This window comes from Camellia sinensis, chromosome 5, assembly GCF_055761805.1.
Source record: "Camellia sinensis isolate YWXY chromosome 5, ASM5576180v1, whole genome shotgun sequence".
Lineage (NCBI taxonomy): Eukaryota > Viridiplantae > Streptophyta > Magnoliopsida > Ericales > Theaceae > Camellia > Camellia sinensis.
In genome coordinates this window covers 44,242,078-44,259,520 of record NC_138965.1, presented here as the reverse complement: position 1 = coordinate 44,259,520, position 17,443 = coordinate 44,242,078, and the positions used below count along the sequence as shown (strand labels likewise).

General features: G+C 35.2%; 1 protein-coding gene across 3 annotated transcripts; it reads left to right on the top strand.

Annotated features, from left to right (window-relative positions):
• The first annotated feature begins 225 nt into the window (after positions 1-225).
• LOC114287272 (Beta-glucosidase, GBA2 type family protein) lies at positions 226-17,281 on the top strand. 3 transcript variants are annotated; one of them, XM_028230567.2, is made up of 20 exons: positions 226-400; positions 1,229-1,299; positions 4,558-4,668; positions 5,409-5,465; positions 5,559-5,629; positions 6,282-6,381; positions 8,446-8,516; positions 8,714-8,814; positions 8,906-9,009; positions 9,115-9,168; positions 9,368-9,423; positions 9,541-9,579; positions 9,698-9,842; positions 12,885-13,066; positions 13,146-13,210; positions 13,436-13,508; positions 13,580-13,641; positions 13,722-14,649; positions 15,069-15,359; positions 16,733-17,281. In XM_028230567.2, exons 2-20 carry the CDS (start codon positions 1,234-1,236, stop codon positions 17,010-17,012), a joined length of 2,856 nt encoding a protein of 951 aa, XP_028086368.2. In that variant the 5' UTR covers positions 226-400; positions 1,229-1,233; the 3' UTR covers positions 17,013-17,281. The 3 variants fall into 3 exon arrangements, with proteins under 3 accessions (XP_028086368.2, XP_082724848.1, XP_028086367.2); XM_082868722.1 differs by having other exon boundaries at positions 327-434; XM_028230566.2 differs by lacking the exon at positions 226-400 and adding an exon at positions 427-577.
• The last annotated feature ends 162 nt before the right edge of the window (positions 17,282-17,443 follow it).

Here is a 17,443-nt window from a genome sequence, read left to right as displayed (position 1 = left end):
AAAAATTTGATATCTTTACGAGTACCCTTAATTATATATGATACGTATAACTTTATTTTAACAAAATGGCAATACGTATAATTATCTAAACTTTTTCTGAGGTATAAAATTTTCTTCATTGCTGACGTGGCAAGATAACGTTAAAGAACCTAATAATAATACCAAGTGCAAATTACCAAAGAACCTAATAAATCATGGTTATACAATAAATAAACTAAATTCTAGGGACTAACGGTGAAAATATACAACACAAATGTCCAAGTTCAGGAGTTCAACTTCCTTGTGGCGGATCCATAACAGTACAAAGAAGCATTTATACGGTATCTAACATTAAAATCTTCAGCGCATAACGTCTCTCTCTTCTCTCTCTCTCTCTTCTCTGCAAGATCACCCCTGTCAGGTTAGGGTTCTTACAATCCTTCCATTATCATCATGTATGTCATGCATTGCAATTTCAGACTTTTGATTGAATGTTCTGAGTCGGATGATCGGAATTTATGATGTCAACTGTTGATTTTTCTTGTTTTAATTAAACCCAATTGATATAATCTACCCTGCATGTCCAATCCTATAATGGGTAATTTTTTGTTTAGCACATAATTTGATGAATTTTGGAGCATAATTGTCAGTGATCAACTCACAATATAACTGTTTTTGGTTTTTGAAAATATTGAATGATTTATATATATATATATATATATATAAGTTTATGTACCAGTCTTGTTGAAAAGGTGAGCTGTGGCCTTGGTTGATTAATTCATTGTGTTTCCTTGGCAATTTTACTGTTGCATGCGTACCCTCCATGCTTTAAAAAGTTTGTTTTGATTCCAAATTTAGTAGATTGAATTGATTCTGATCAAATCCAACTCTATTATTTTGAGAAACCGTTTTGGGTATTTTATTTTATTTATTTATTTTAATTTTGGGTAGTCGGTATCGTTCGAACACAAGATCCATTACATGTTCTGATACTATGTTAGAATTATTAACCACTAACTCATGCTATTTATTTAGATTTTGGGTTGTTGATGTTAGTTGAGAAATCCTAATTGTTTAGTTTGGTTGATGGTGGAAAGAATTGAATCATGCAAAGAGTGAGGGTTGTACTTGTTATAGTAAATTACATCTCTGGCAACCAAGTTTTGGATACAATCAGTATGACTTCCTTGTCTGTATATATTATATTATGGTTAATCTTCTTACTTTATTTATTCATTTACTTTTTTAGGCAAGATGTTGGTGAATGGTTTTGATGAAGGAGATGGAGAAGGAGAATCTTGGAATTCTTGTATTGATGAGGTAGGTTGTCTGTTTGGTTATGTACTTGATTTAGTTGTTAATTTTTTTTTTAACCTTTTCATGTTCCTTTTGCATTGAGCAATCGCAATGAGGCCTCCCTTCATATACATGAGAGTTTTAAGTTGCATATTTGATTTGAGTAGTTCTTGGCCTTACGTTCAACGTGTTTTTTCTTTTTCTTTTTTTGGCAATTTTGCATTGTGGCCATCAACGTGGCTTTTTTTACTATGTTTATTGTAACTCATGTTGACAAGGGATCATGTCCTCCCCCAGCCTCTTGACTCAAATTCAGGTCACAAAACCAATCTCTCCGCCAAAAAAAAAAAAAACAGAAAAGAAAAGTGGGAGAAGGTTGCCTATCTACTACCCCTCCCACTCCCAAACTCTTCTGCAAGCAAGAACCTTGTGCACTGAGCATGACCTTAGTTACAAGTGTAAACAAAGTTTCTTGCATCTCTAGATCAATTTTTAAATTTTATTTTTGTTAATGATTTAAACTGTAAATCTCAATTTTGTGTAATAGAGAAGTATACGTGTGCTGTAATTTCCACTTAATCTCATAATTTATGTGTATTAAATCAACCAAGCTTCTTATTCACAGAAAGAGCCAAGGTCAAGTTTATGCTTGCACTGCTTCACAACCCAAACTTGCTCAACACTAGATTTGGTTCAATTAAGATCATGCAGTTACTTTTATGTTACTCTGTAGGAAACTAAATCAAATATACAATTTACATAGAAAAGGCTACTTATGAAAGGGAGTAATGTATGACAAGAATCAAGCAAGCTTTTGGCTTAAATGGTACTTGGTTATTTTTTCTTGATAAAATCTATACTATTAGATAAAGCAAAGGCTTCAGTTGGTGTCCAGAGGCCTTTGCCTCTCTATATGCCAAGTGTTACATTTCTCTATTACAAAAAACAAAAAATAGTCAAAAAATAAAAAATGCCTCACTTTGTATTCGAGGGTGGAAAGACTTGAACCTAAGACATTAGGTTTAAGAACGAATACTCTTACCACTTGAGTGGCACACAACATATAGTAATTTTTTTTATTTTGTTTTTACTTATTTGAATTGCACACGCATCGCGTGTGCCAACCGTTAGTTTGGAATATTCGATTTAGAAAGAAAAAAACGATAGTTTAGTGAAGAAGCTTGCCACCCCATGAAAATTTTCAACTAGACAAGAAAAGAGAAGAAGACAACTTGGTTGGGGTCATTTGTACAAGCTCAAGCTCATTGAAACAACTATTAAGAAAGCTTGAAGCAGGCCCGTCGAGCTTAAGTAAAATTCAAGCTTGGGTCAAGCTCTTTAAAAGTTTAACTACAAGAAACGGCACAGTATTTGGCTCAATTGTGCTCATTCACATCCTTATTGCAGAGCCCTTTTACAGGTTTCAAAGATTGGTGTTTGAAATTAAAGATTATGTAATTCTTGGAAAACAAAGATAATAATTGTTTGGGATTAATTGTTTACTTCCTTTTAGATGTCCATGTTTCAGTCCTAAGATAATTGCCTGCCAAGTTTTAACGAACATTATCCCTTTTCTTTTCTTTTGGCTTTTAAAGATTGAAACCCTATATTAGTTGCTGTCCAGATATTCCAGCATTTCATTCTCAACAAATCCAGCAATCTTCCACATTAAAAACCTAGCAAATTGGATCTTTTGTTGACATAGACTATAACCTTTCTCTACCTTTTAAGACCATATATTGAGTTTTAGTGGTGGTCTCACATTAGTTTGGTATTGGAGCTTGTGGGAGAGTTATTTCGTGCACTTGTCCTACATTGGGTTAGTTTCTTTGTATCTAATTTTTTCTGGTGTTGGATGCTTTTCTGAGGTCAACTCGTCCTTCGGATGTTTTCTATTGACTCTATCATTGTTGGGGTGGGATCTTTTTGCATGAAAAGAAACGGACACAATTGTTGTTACTTTTCCCTTTCTTTTGTCTTTCCCTTCAGAAATTCCTACACAAATTCAAGACCCAAACGCAATTTTTTTCACTTTTACTTTCTCTTTTCCCTTCCCTCCACAAATGCTCAATACATTCACTAGCATTCTTCTGCGATGGCTTAAAAATTGTAATGAAAGCATTTGCAGACTTTGCAAGTAGAAATGATATTAACACAGGTCATGGGGAGTTAATGGTTGTTGGCATCAGAGTTGTTTACAGTTGACTATCGAGTTCAGATAGCCAGCACTCCTCCTAGCATTCCTGATTTCTGAACAAAACGCAGCAGGTCCATAGCATGCTGGATTCTGATTGTCCTCCACAGAGAAGCACTACTTGCTTGTTTTCTTCAAGGCTAATGCTGCAAAAAGAATAAATCTGCCTTAAAAATCTAGGAACTTCTGTTTGCAGACGACAAGTATTCTCAATTCACACCATTTTGCCGTTCGATATCAAATTCTGAACAAATATCAGTTGTTCAAATATCGACTTCCGAATAAAAACAGTTGCTCGGATATCAACTATTGAACACGGTTTTTGTTCGAACAATTGATTTTTGTTTGGGAGTTGATATCCGAACAACAAAATGGTGTGAACTGAGAATATTTGTGGTGTAGTGTGCAAATATAATTACCCTAAAAAATCCATTTGAGAAGGAGTTTTAGCGAGTGTACAACTATAATTCCTATTTCATGATAGAAGTATGTTACAAATTCTTCTTTGGGTAGGCAAGTGTTTGGATAAAATATAATATCGACTCAGGCTCCACTTTTTTTGTGGTTGTAGATGATATTTGAAGGGTGGGAGTTGAATTCTTAATTAGGCATGAAAGAAGTGATAAAGGTGTACCTTGGTTCGATTGAGTACTAAAGCCAAATATATTTTTCAATTAGGAATGGAGTTTTAGATTTTCGAAAATGCTCAAAGCTTCATGCAACTCAGTGGTGGGGAACACTTTCTCCTATTTTATTTAGTGAAATCATTAAACAGACTTGCATTTTGTTTGGATATATGCATATTGGTTTGGCTTCATTTTCTTTCCAAAATTGGTTACTGTACATGACCTTATTAAACTTCTTTATTTTCCTTATTCTAAACAAAGGCTTAACATAGATAGAGGGTTTTCAATGTAAATGGGAGAGTCTTAATCATAAACTAGTTATTATATGAGTTAAAATACAGCTGATACTGACCCTTTGCCGCTTCTGAGATTTCCAAGGTACTGTTGAGAACTTTTAACGTGTTTCGAAGTTGGTGTTTTGATTTAGTGCTCATCTTATTCCTATACTTTTGTGTTTTCCAGATTAAGGTTGACCCTGCAAAACCTGCATCTCTGACTTGGCAGCGGAAAATAAATAGCGAGGGAAATCCCCTTTCAGAGTTCTCTCTAAGTATGCTAGAGATAGTTCATTTGGTATGTAATTTTATATTAAACCTTGGGCTTGCTCACACAAGCACATGTTCTCTGCAAATTAGCTTTTAGATAAACCAAGTCTGTGATTCAGTTTAAATTTTCACACTATTTAGAATGAAGTTTAATCTGCTTTTTGGCGGATGTAATAATGCAAATTAAGAAGTTGTAGGATATTTTAAGTGATTTGTGCTCAAGTTGCCAAAAAATATATTGAACCTCCTCTATGGTCAATGACTCTCCATCCATAAGTATGTGAGATTGCTTTTTTAGTATAAGATCAAAAGTCTCTTTATGTTGCTGTATTGTTTACCATAAATGTACCAACCTGTTGACTTGGGTTCTATTTTAAATTTGGGGTGCATTGAAATTGAATCTTAATCCCTGCCACTTGAGGTGGTCTATTTCGATTTATAACTTAGAAAACTGAAGTTATGTCACTTAAAATGAATTCTGATATTTGTTAAAAAAGAAAAATGTTTACTCTATGTTGGTAGTGATCTGGTGCTTCTGAGAATTATTGAACACAAAATTACAAGTTAAAGTGAACTCAAAAGTGGCATATCTCAACAACATAACCGATATAATATGCATAAAAATGCGTACTAGCATATTTACTTGAAATTGAATCTGCCATAACATTAGCGATGCAGCGAAGTACATGACGGATACGTAAGTGTTGACTCAGGCAGTAGTTCTTTGAGCTTTTGTTACCAATAGCATCTCTCTTTGTCTTGTTGCAGGCTCCAGTAGGTTATCGATTATGGCGTCATTGCCGAGAAGAAGCCGCCAAAGGAAGGGTAATTTTCTTTCACTAAAATCTGCAAGTTATTTTTATGGTTGTTTCATTATGGTAAGATAACTAGTCTTTGCATCTCTTTTCATTTTTTCAGGGATCATTTATTAATCCTTTTATGAAACGCTCAGTCACACCATGTCATGGTGTTCCACTAGGTGGTATGGGGTAAGTCAATCTTCTTCACCAATGACCACAGTCCATTCTTTATCAAAAGAAAAAGAAAAGAACATATGTCATTACCCATTATGTATCTATTCAGAGACCTTCCTCTGATTTATCATATGTATGATACTCCTCCCTATTGGAGATTGGACAGACCTTAAATCTTCTTATTTCACCAATCTAACCGTGTGTTTGTGAGGTGGGAAACGTGTTTTAAAACTACAAAGTACTGCTTTTGTCGTTATAATATTCTGCATGGTACTGCAACATACCAAAATGAAGATATTAGTTGAGAGATTAATATAGCGAGTTTACAAGCACTCACATGAAAATTTTCCCCATTTCAAAATATTCAAAGCTATTGTGCCTAGCACTCTGACCAACTTGGGATGCAACATTTTGTGTCCATGGCATTATGTGACAGCAGGCTGTTCACCAAATGTGTGTCTAAGGACTTTTTTTATTTTTTATTTTATTATTTTTTTAATTATAAAAAATAAAAATTGCCAAAAAATCATTCATATATATACTAATTTGCAGCTATTTTAATGTTCTTTTTGGTTGTTTCTTAACACACACACCACACATATAAAAAAAGAAAAACTGAAAAAGAAAAAAATCATCTTGATTGTTGAGAAAAAAAAATGATTTTCAGTGCAGGAAGCATTGAAAGAAACTACAAAGGAGAATTTCAGCGCTTGCAACTATTCCCTAGAATGTGTGAAGACAAACCAGTTTTAGCAAATCAATTTTCCGTAAGTTTGATGGATTTCTTGTGAGGCGATCAACATGTCTCATGTAATTCAGGCATTCCACTATTTTCATGTTTTCCTTTTATCAATTCATCAATTGTTGGGACTTAGATTGTCCCCAACATTTCTCTTGCAAATCCTGTGATTCCTGCTTTTCAGAATTTTGCTTCAGGATTTCCAAGTCTCTTATTTTAAACAATGGATAATGTCTGTTGGTATGATTACAAAAGTAAAGTCTTCTGATGCATGACATTAGATTGCACAGGAGATTAAACAATCTAGAATTTTCTTAACTCTATTTTTTATTTTATTTTATTTTTTGTTCTTTTGACTAATTTAACTGACGAAATGGCCTTTGATAGAGCCGCGTGGAGAAGAAGGATTCATGTAACCAACCCCATTTGATGGGACTTAAGGCTTGGTTTGGTTTGGGTTTGTTTTTAAACACAATGCTCTTGATAGTTTTTGATGACAGTGTGATCATCAGTATATTGGATCCTCATAAGGTCCTTAGAGAGGTAATGCGGTGGTTTTGGACAAAAAGGCAAATTAATTAAATCACATGTGATTGAGGACATGCTCAATAGAGCAGTAAGTTAGCATAAGAAGAAATGCAGAAGAGGTCACTGAACTTGCAATGAAGCAATGCATGTTACTGTTTCAAGTTCTAATCTTTCCTTTGTATGCATAAACTTCTAAGGCTATTTAGGAAGGTTTGCACGATGTATGTTGTTTGTTGATGATGTAGTTTTAGTTGAAAAGTCGTAGCAAATGTTAATTCTCTACTGGGGTTTAAGGATTTCTGGACAAGCATGAAGGCAATAAACATAATAAATTTAGGGAAAGGGGCTTCGGTGAAACTATGGTTGAAATGGGAAAATAGTGAAAGTTGATGGCATCTATAGCCAAAAGTGACCATTTTCATTATTTTCCATTGCTTGTCTATGTAGAAGCTGATATTGGGCATAATGTTGCCCATATAATTAGAACGCAATAGGTGAAATAGAGGATTGCTTTAAGATGTGTGAATATAGATATATCAAGGTAACACTAACTTATGGAAGTGCCTAAGGGCAAGTATGCTTTGTTGACCACAGTGTTGGGATGTCAAGAAATGTTCTCAAAAAAGAAGTTCAGCCCAATGGAGATGTTTAAATGAATGCACAGAGCTAGGCACTGTGGAAAAGGTTACTGAAATCCATCTGGCTGATTTTTAGATGTTATCCTCTGTAAAGATAATTTTTTGGAGGGCAGATTTGATTCTCTATTGGTAGGATGCAAGTTTAACTAGATTAAGGATGTTGATGTGCTTTAGTGGCAGATAACAAGGGGATTGAATAAACATATCAATATGTTCAGGTAGCAGTGATTAAAGACAAAATGAAAGGAAGTTAGTTAAGATGGTCTGGTCATGGTAACACATCACCGGAAAAAAAAACAGAAAGATGGTTTGGTCATTTGCAACAAAGAAAAATAGACATGCCAGTCTGAAGGAGTGATTGCTTCTAGTTTGAAGGTTACAAGGGCAATAAGAAAGAAAAATTTCAAGACTCAGAAAAGGCAACAGGGCCCACTTTTTTACCTATGGTCTAGCCTTGGAATCCTTAGATAAAGGAAGATTGATATAAGGATCAGAAATGGATTCATGAAGCCAACCTCAAGTACTTGGAGATGAAGCATTGTCAAGCATTTTTTTAAGCTGATCAGGCTGACAACATTGTATTTTTTGTGATCTCAAGATTAGACACTACTATTTCTAAGATGGCGGATGCTAATGCTGTCAATAAGGTGAGGAAACGCGAAAAAAATAAGTTAGAATCTCAAGGTATTTTGTACACATCCCAAAGCACTTTCATATATTTCTATTACACTTTTCACACATTTCAATCCACATTTTGTGTGCCTACCAAGTCTAGTGACAGTCCTTTGGGCAGTCATTAGCATTTTCCTTCCCAGATTTGTTAGCGCTGATGTACTTTAAAAAGCATTTTATCACTGTTACCAGTTAGTTATTCATCTCCAAATATGATTTGAGGTTTTTAATCTGTATGTGGATTCGTTATGCAGGCTTTTGTTTCACGCTCTAATGGTGAAAAATACTCCACTGTACTCTGCCCAGGGAACCCAGAAGTGTTAAAGTAACTATGATCTTGCCTCCCCATTACATCAACTTGATTTTTATTTCTTCTTTAGCATGTGTTGTATATACATAATACATCATTTTGCTTTTTGATTGATTATTGAAAATCATTAATCTTAGTTGGATTATTGGATATGAAAATTTGTATGTGATAAAAGCAAAGGAAACCTCATCAAAGGTCATTTAAATGAACAGAGAAAGTTCTGCATCTGGGATTGGATCTTGGGACTGGAACCTGAAGGGGCATAATTCTACATATCATGCATTGTATCCTAGGGCGTGGACGGTATATGAAGGTAATCTGTATGATCAACTGGTTTTTTTATTAGTTTATTCACTTTCAATATGGATAATGTGACTCATGGTCACCCTTTTCTATAATTGCAGGTGAACCTGATCCATATCTTAGGATAGTTTGTCGTCAGATTTCTCCAATTATCCCCCATAATTATAAGCAGAGCAGTTTTCCCGTAGCAGTTTTTACTTTCACGGTAGGAAAGTGGTTTTGCTGAAAATTGTTTGTTTAACAGCTGATCTTCCATTGGTAGTCTTGATATAAAAAGGATTTTTTTTTTTTTTTAAATTATTTTCTTCAGCTGTTTAATTCGGGAAAGACTGCTGCAGATGTCACTTTGCTTTTCACATGGGCAGTAAGTTAACCTTTCTATTCCTTTTTCCCCAATAACACACAAACTTTTTATTAAAAAAATAATAATCAATTTTGGTTCTAAATCCAATCCATTTGTTGATAATTTCTCTCCAGTCACTATCTGTTTCCTGCGTTGATTCTTCCGAAAAATATTGTATAAGGCCTGAAAACTAACAAAAGTTTTGTTTATGTGCATTTAGAATTCTGTTGGTGGGGTTTCTGAATTTTCTGGTCATCACTACAATTCGAAGCTTAGGTAAGAACAGACATTAAATTGAGTTCATTTATGAAACATTATTAGAGCTATAGTGAATGTTGCATATGTTATTAAATTCTGTTGTATCCTAACTTTCAAAGTCAATTGTCTTGCTAGGACGAAGGATGATGTTCATGGTGTCCTCCTGCATCACATGCAAGTTCCCATTCTTGCTATGAATTTTAAGTCTTCTTGACATGGGTTGGCTTGTTCAATGTTTTATCAAATATATTATGATTTTTCTATTGATAACACCCCACGTATGTCAACACAGGACTGCAAATGGACTATCCCCTATAACTTTTGCAATTGCAGCAGAAGAGACAAATGGTGTTCATGTTTCGGAGTGTCCTTGCTTTGTGATAGCTGGAAACTCTGAGGGTATAACAGCAAAACATATGTGGCAGGAAATTAAAGAGGTTGGCTGACCCATTCCTTATGCCTGTGCAGTTTTAGGAATACTGGTTTTATATTTTGGTCTCTGCTACCCTGCCTACATAACTTTTAAGGAACTAGTATAATGAACTCTGTTCTTCACATTTACCCCACATATGGGTTCTCGTCTTTTGATATTTGAACTTTCTATACTTGTGCTCGTGTAGTTTTTTAAAATGTAATTTTATATGAAAACAGAACATCCCTCAACAAAAGTCGATGATCATTCATTCTACCTATTTATCTCCCATATCATTTTCATTAATATTACTTTTTTATTACTTAATTACTTGATATGACGAATTTTGAGTCAAAAGATTCCTTTCAAGCTTATTCTATGATTTAAACGCTTCTAATATCTCAGGCTTAGCCCATGCCTCAGAAGGTTTTGAATTTTTAGCTAGGGATTTCCATCTCTTTTGCCAAAATTAAGACATGAAATTCTAATCAAGCTTCCAAAATCTTATAAAATGTGACCAGAAAAAGAAATATTGAGTAGATATCAATGTAGATTTAAACAGAATGAGGCATATAGGACCTGATGATATCCATCACATGTTTTATCCGACATGGTCTTGCTTCGTTTGACAATGCAGCTACAAGCTGATTGGGTTCTGCCATTTCATGTAGGTTGGAAGTGGGTTTGAGTGTAAATTTAACAGATGCTAAAGTCCATAATCTGTATCAGGTTCTGACTTAAATGCTTTTAGCATCTTGTGAATGTAGTTCTTTACTTGTGTAGAGTGGGGCATGGATTGTCACGACCCCAACCCGCCCCAAACAGGATGGTGTAGTGATTGGCCAGTAGTCCTTGACTACCAAAGGCCTACTAAACAAAAGCAAGTCGGACTCTTAATATAATTTGGGCAAAAGTTCTTTTAATAAAGTGTGGAAGTCATTATTTTCTTATATTGAGTCCATTTAAAATATCCATTCAGATCAATGTATACCTATATGAAATGAAAGCATCCATCATTCTTGGATTATTATCTTACAACACTAAACATCAATAATAAATTAAAATACAACACTCAAGTCACGACTTAAACAATTCAGCACAAGCGCACAAGACCGGTTTCTAGCGAACTTCTCTTTATACTTGAACTCTTTGTCACCTACATATAAGGGAGAGGGATGAGCCATTGTCCAGTGAATAGTAATTCAATAAAGTGGTAAATGAATGAACACCGATAAACTTTATTAAAAGCAAGCACAAGCTCATATCAAACATAATATAATTTGTACATGATAAACAAAGCTTAACTTGCAAGCATATACATAGCGATGAACATTCCAAGGCTTTTTGAATAACTTGTCCACAATAGGTGGCAAAGAGCTCAGTTAGCTAGAGGTCATTGGCTTGATTTCCAAGAACAAACGTGTTCCAAGAAGTCATCTTAATACATGATACAAGAGTACATGATGTTCATTCAAAGCAAAACAATAATATAGTTTCCTTAAACATACCATATGTTTGCATTTCAAATCATAATTTAAGAAACATAACTTTATTACACTATCACTCACAAATGGCTCCGAGAACGAGGGTGTAACTTCTTTAAAGCTTAACCTACACAAAGCATAAACAATACATTGGAAACATAGACTAGAAAGCTTATAAATTCATGTCTAGTGTTCTAACTTAGCTTAGTGTTTCTTAATCTTTCTTTAGATTATCTAAGACCTTTCTAAGCCTAATTCGACTCTAAATCAAATGTCAAACATGTATCAAATGCATGCCTAGAAATATTCTAAGTGATTAAGGCTTGAAGAATGAAGTGTGCAGAAAACGTACATTGAAAGCCCTAAGTATTCTACAACAATTTCATATGCTATGCATTGAAAAATATCATGTTTAGATATATAGGGTTTAAGTAGATAGGAAGAAATGAAAGAAAACTAAGTTAGGAAAGGAATTAGCATGAAATGGTTAAGAAGAAAGTGAGCAACCTTCACTAATTTAGACATATATCTTTGTATGTTTAGAATTTGGAAGTGAGACCACTACCATTGAAAACTAGACTTCTGGGGTTTGAATTTAGACTAAATAATCGCTTAAAACCGAGTCCAGATGAGAGAGAGATGTCTATTTGAAGTTGGGCTGAAACAGGGGAATTCCGCACGTGTGGGACCAAATCCGCATTTGGTCAGGGAACGTGCGGGCCGCACGTGCGGAAATCCAAATCGCACGTGCGGTTCTAGGAGGACAGGTGCTGTTCGAAAATCCTGCATTTTTCAGCTTTTTCTTTCTATTTCTTTGAGCTAGGGCCTAAGAAAACTTATCATAAGCCTTGCAAAATCAATGATAAACATGGGTAAAAGATTGTTTTCCAAGTCAAAAGCATCAAAACTTGATTTAAACTCGAGGATGCCCATCTCTCAAGGCTTCCATCTCATTTCTTTGTATTTTTGATATCCAGAACGTTGTAAGCTAATTAAATCGGATATTTTGTGGAATAAGGTAGTCCATAGAATAATTATTTTGGTATTCAGATATAGATATTGATATGTTATAACACGTGATATGCTTTTGGGTGTCACATGAATAGGGTTATTCCTTTCCATTCCTAGCTAGGAATCAAATAAGCCTAGATTTCATTTTCTTTTCTTTTCCTTGTGCATGGATACCACAAGGGTTTCATAGCCGTGTTCTTTTGTAGCTTGGTAAGTTCTATTGAACATTCCGGCTGGATGTTGAGAAATTTAAAGGATTAGACGCCACTCGTGAAGTTTCATGATTGTAGTCATGTTATACCTTTCCATTTATATTGGAAATATGTTTTACAGTCTAGTTTCACCTCAGTCAAAGTTTTTTCTTTATTTTTTCTTTCTTTATTTATTTTTGGTCTAATGTATTTGAGAGTTATCTTCTGATGTATGGTGATCCTTGAGATTTTTTCTTAATGCAAATGCAAAATAAGAAAAAGCACAATCTACTTTTTATTTTATTTTTTTGGGTTACTTTTCTCTGGTGTTTATTTTATTGTGATTTTTACAGTCTCTGATATTTGGCTTTATTCTATTAGCATGGATCCTTTGATCGCCTTGATTCCACTGAAACATCGACGCCTTCAGAACCAGGATCGTCAATTGGAGCAGCCATTGCTGCTTCTGTGACAATTCCACCAGATGCAGTACGTACTGTTACATTTTCATTGGCATGGGACTGCCCTGAGGTAAACTTCATGAATGGAAGAACTTATTACAGGTGGGTGGCTAAACGCTTGTCTGACTAACTTCACAGATTAAAAGATCATCATTGTGCTAAAAATACATTTTGTAACCAGGCGTTACAGCAAATTTTATGGTAGTGGCGATGCTGCTTCAAATATTGCACGTGATGCTATTCTTGGTACAGTTTCCTTGTATCCTTTCTGCAGTAGATGATTGATTTAGGACTGGAAAATTTAGATTAAGCTTTTGGGTCTTGTATACGGTAGTCGATTATTTATCATACAAAATGTTTGGTTCCTTTGTTTTCATATTGATACATTTATGATTTTTTACTCTAAAGCAGAATTTGCCTTTTCAATGATGTTTGAAGTCGTTATATTTGTTTCTTTTCTTTGAAACATAGAGCATAAAGTTTGGGAATCCCAGATAGAAGCATGGCAAAGACCTATTCTTGAAGACAAGAGACTTCCTGAATGGTGAGCTTCGAGGTGTCATTTGCCAACCATGCTTATGATCAGAATTTAAATTTTTTTATGATTCTTTGCAGGTACGCAGTCACTCTTTTTAATGAGCTCTACTATCTGAATTCAGGAGGAACAGTTTGGACAGGTATTTTCTTAAACATAAGCCTATGGTTCTCAATGTGACTGAAGTAGTGAATCTGAATCTGCTCTTTTGCCCTATTACAGATGGATCTCCTCCGGTCCATAGTTTAGCAAGCGTTGGACAAAAAAAGTTTTCCCTTGATATGTCCAGTTCAGATGTTAATAACACTAACCACATGTCCCATCAGAACGACACTGCTGATGACATTCTTGGGAGGATGACTTCTATTCTCAAGGATATACACACTCCAGTAACATTAAATTCTGCTTTTGGAACAAATTTGCTTCAAAAAGGAGAGGAGAATATTGGCCAATTCCTCTATTATGAGGGGATTGAATACCACATGTGGAACACGTACGATGTTCATTTTTACTCTTCTTTTGCATTAGTCATGCTATTTCCGAAAATTGAACTCAGCATCCAGAGAGACTTTGCAGCAGCCGTAATGATGCACGATCCCAGTAAGATGAGCCTTCTGCATGACGGAAAATGGGTCTCAAGAAAGGTTCTTGGTGCTGTTCCTCATGATATTGGAATAAACGACCCATGGTTTGAAGTAAATGCATATAACCTTCATAACACAGATAGGTGGAAAGATTTGAATCCGAAATTTGTACTGCAAGTTTACAGGGACGTAGTTGCCACAGGGGACAAGCAGTTTGCACGAGCTGTTTGGCCCTCGGTTTATGTTGCAATGGCTTTTATGGACCAGTTCGATAAGGACGGAGATGGGATGATAGAAAACGATGGCTTCCCCGACCAAACATATGATACGTGGTCTGTCTCTGGAGTGAGTGCATATTGTGGTGGGCTGTGGGTAGCAGCCTTGCAGGCTGCCTCGGCTATGGCACATGAAGTTGGTGACAAGGGCGCCGAGGATTATTTTTGGTTCAAGTTTCAGAAGGCCAAAAAAGTATACGAGAAGTTATGGAATGGTTCTTACTTCAACTACGATAATAGCGGTGGAAGTACAAGTTCATCTATTCAAGCTGATCAGTTGGCTGGACAATGGTATGCTGCAATAGAAAATAACTTTAATATTTCTTGATAACAAATAATCTAAAAATTATTTAATTGAACTTTGATATGAAACTAAATGTGCTTTATTTAACCAACTATGGCTAGCACTGTTGGCCAGAACCCCTACACCTCACTAGGACATCAAGGGTATAAGTTTTGCCACAGGCAATTCTGCCCCTCCTTAGACTATGACCTCTAATGTACCAAAAAATGTGTTTTTCTTTTACACACCTGTTCTATTGGGTAGGATTTGGGATTACTTTTCCTAATTCTAAAAGCGGATTTTGCTTGTATGTTTTTCTTTTGGAAGCAATATCCAAAATGCTAACTAATGATTCTTAGGTTTCTTACTTTTAGTCAAGATTTGAAGGGAAAATTATTGTTTATAAATATCAAGTTCTTCTTTGTAGGTATGCTCGAGCATGTGGTCTTTTACCAATTGTTGACGAAGACAAAGCAAAAAGTGCCCTCAAGAAGGTTTATAATTTCAATGTGTTAAAAGTGAAGGATGGGAAGCGAGGTGCTGTGAATGGGATGCTACCAAATGGAGAAGTTGACATTTCATCAATGCAGTCAAGGGAAATATGGTCTGGAGTTACATATGCTGTCGCTGCAACTATGATCCACGAAGATATGGCTGAAATGGCATTTCGAACTGCCGGTGGTGTTCATGAGGCTGCTTGGTCTGAAGAGGGACTTGGGTGAGTTCAGCCTTCTTACTTTTCCCTTATTTACGTGGTAGTGATTTATTTTGGCAACTTTGCAGGCGAAGATAACCAATACTTCGATCACTAGGAGGAAATCCAGAACCCTTGGGTGTGAATTTACTTAGCAAATAGGAGATAACTCCTTTTTCTGTTGCATTTCGTAATGAGTACTTTATTTTCTTGACTTAAAAAATATATTATCGAGTAGAGAAATTAACTTACGAAATGCAATACAAAGGAAAGGATAGCAATAGTCTATATCCAACGGCAAAGGCAATCAATAGATTTCAGCATTTTTTCCAACAATGACCATTATAGAAATAATGAAATGATCTAATGCCTTTGAAACATTCTGAAAGAAAATTTCAAATGAGACTGTTTGATGGTGTGAAAATTTGAAAATGAATTTTCATTGTTTAACAATTCTGGTATAGATCTTCAGTTCTCCGCACATACTGTTCTGGCTTTTTGATTTTTACTTGATGCAATGCCCTTCTAGGGATCATCATGACAACCCTTCATCCTTTCACGGTATATCCATGGAAAGCTGCAAGTTTTTAACTCCGGTTTTTGGAAACATGATGAAATTAGAAAGTTGGGTCAAAGTCCTCGTACAAGCCTTTATTATTATTTTTATTATAACAATTCATAGAAGGGGAATAAGGGGAAGGGTGAATCGCCCTATGGTGAGACTCAGAACCCAGGCATCATGCCTAGTAAGGGAGCACCTCACCGGGTGAAGCCTTTGGTCTCAAGTCCTCATAGAAGTCACACCACTCAATTCTACACATCTGAAACCTATCCTTTGGTGAGATGAGAAAGAACAAGTACAAGAAAAGGAAGGGATAATTGACAGTTGATTGCAACATATTACTCTTGATTTTCAAATACTTCAACTATGAAGAATCATTTTCTGAACAATTCAATCTGAAATCCTGATTATATTTTACCATATCTAAAAAATTTATATGACCTCAATTCATACATTCTTTATTTTCCTAAATTTATGAAAGCATGATGGTTCCTAGGATTCTTAATATCTAGCACAAGGTTTAGTTTCAAAATGGTGTTTCGCAGTTACATAGTTTGTCTATCATATTCCTAATTTTGGAACTTGTACCTTAACTTGGACCCAATCGTGATGAGGGTCTGATTAAGATTTCTGTTGTAAGGAGAAAAAACCCACCTAGGTGGAAGCTAACTCAACGTGCAGTTTCCTTTTCTTGATATTTGATGGTCAAATTACTCACTGGGTTCAAAATTTCCACATTTATGTTTTATAGTTAAAATTATTCGTCTTTCACATTTCTTGATTTTCACTGAATGGGTTTTCATTTGTGTCGACGCATTTTTGTTCCTTTTGACAGCTATGCTTTTCAAACTCCAGAAGCTTGGAACACGGATGACCAATATAGATCTCTCGCCTACATGCGCCCTTTGGCCATATGGGCGATGCAGTGGGCATTGTCGTATCCAAAACATGCCCACAAAGAGATAAAGCGGGAAGCAATAGATGATTCCTTGTTGAGGAGGCACCAAGCAGGATTTGAGAGAGTTGCTCGCCTTCTTAAGCTGCCGAAAGAGGAAGGTTCTAGAAGTCTTTTTCAGGCGGTCTATGACTACACTACCAAGAAGATTGGGTTGTGAAATTTCCGTAAGAATCTGAGGTTGCAGAAGTATGTGATATCTGGGCTCGAGTTTCACTGTGCAGCTTCTATTCTTATTCTACCTATTATAATAATATAAAAAATATTGAGATTGGTAATGGTGGTTTTATCATTGAATATAAGAGGAAGATGGGTCATGTTTGATTGTTGTATAGAGCGGTTGTCCATTCAAAACAAGAGAAAAAACTTAAATGATTGTATTTGAGGAAGTTTTATTATCATCTGATTGAATTCAATTTTTAATTTTAATTCTTGTTATAGACAAAATGAGAAAATGGCCATTTTGGATTAGGGAAAAATAAATTTAAAAAAAAATAAAAAAATACCCAACAGTAGCAACCTGTGTGATTTTGAAAATGATTTCTAAACCAACATTCTTTTATGAAGTCCTTTGTTGATTACAATATATTA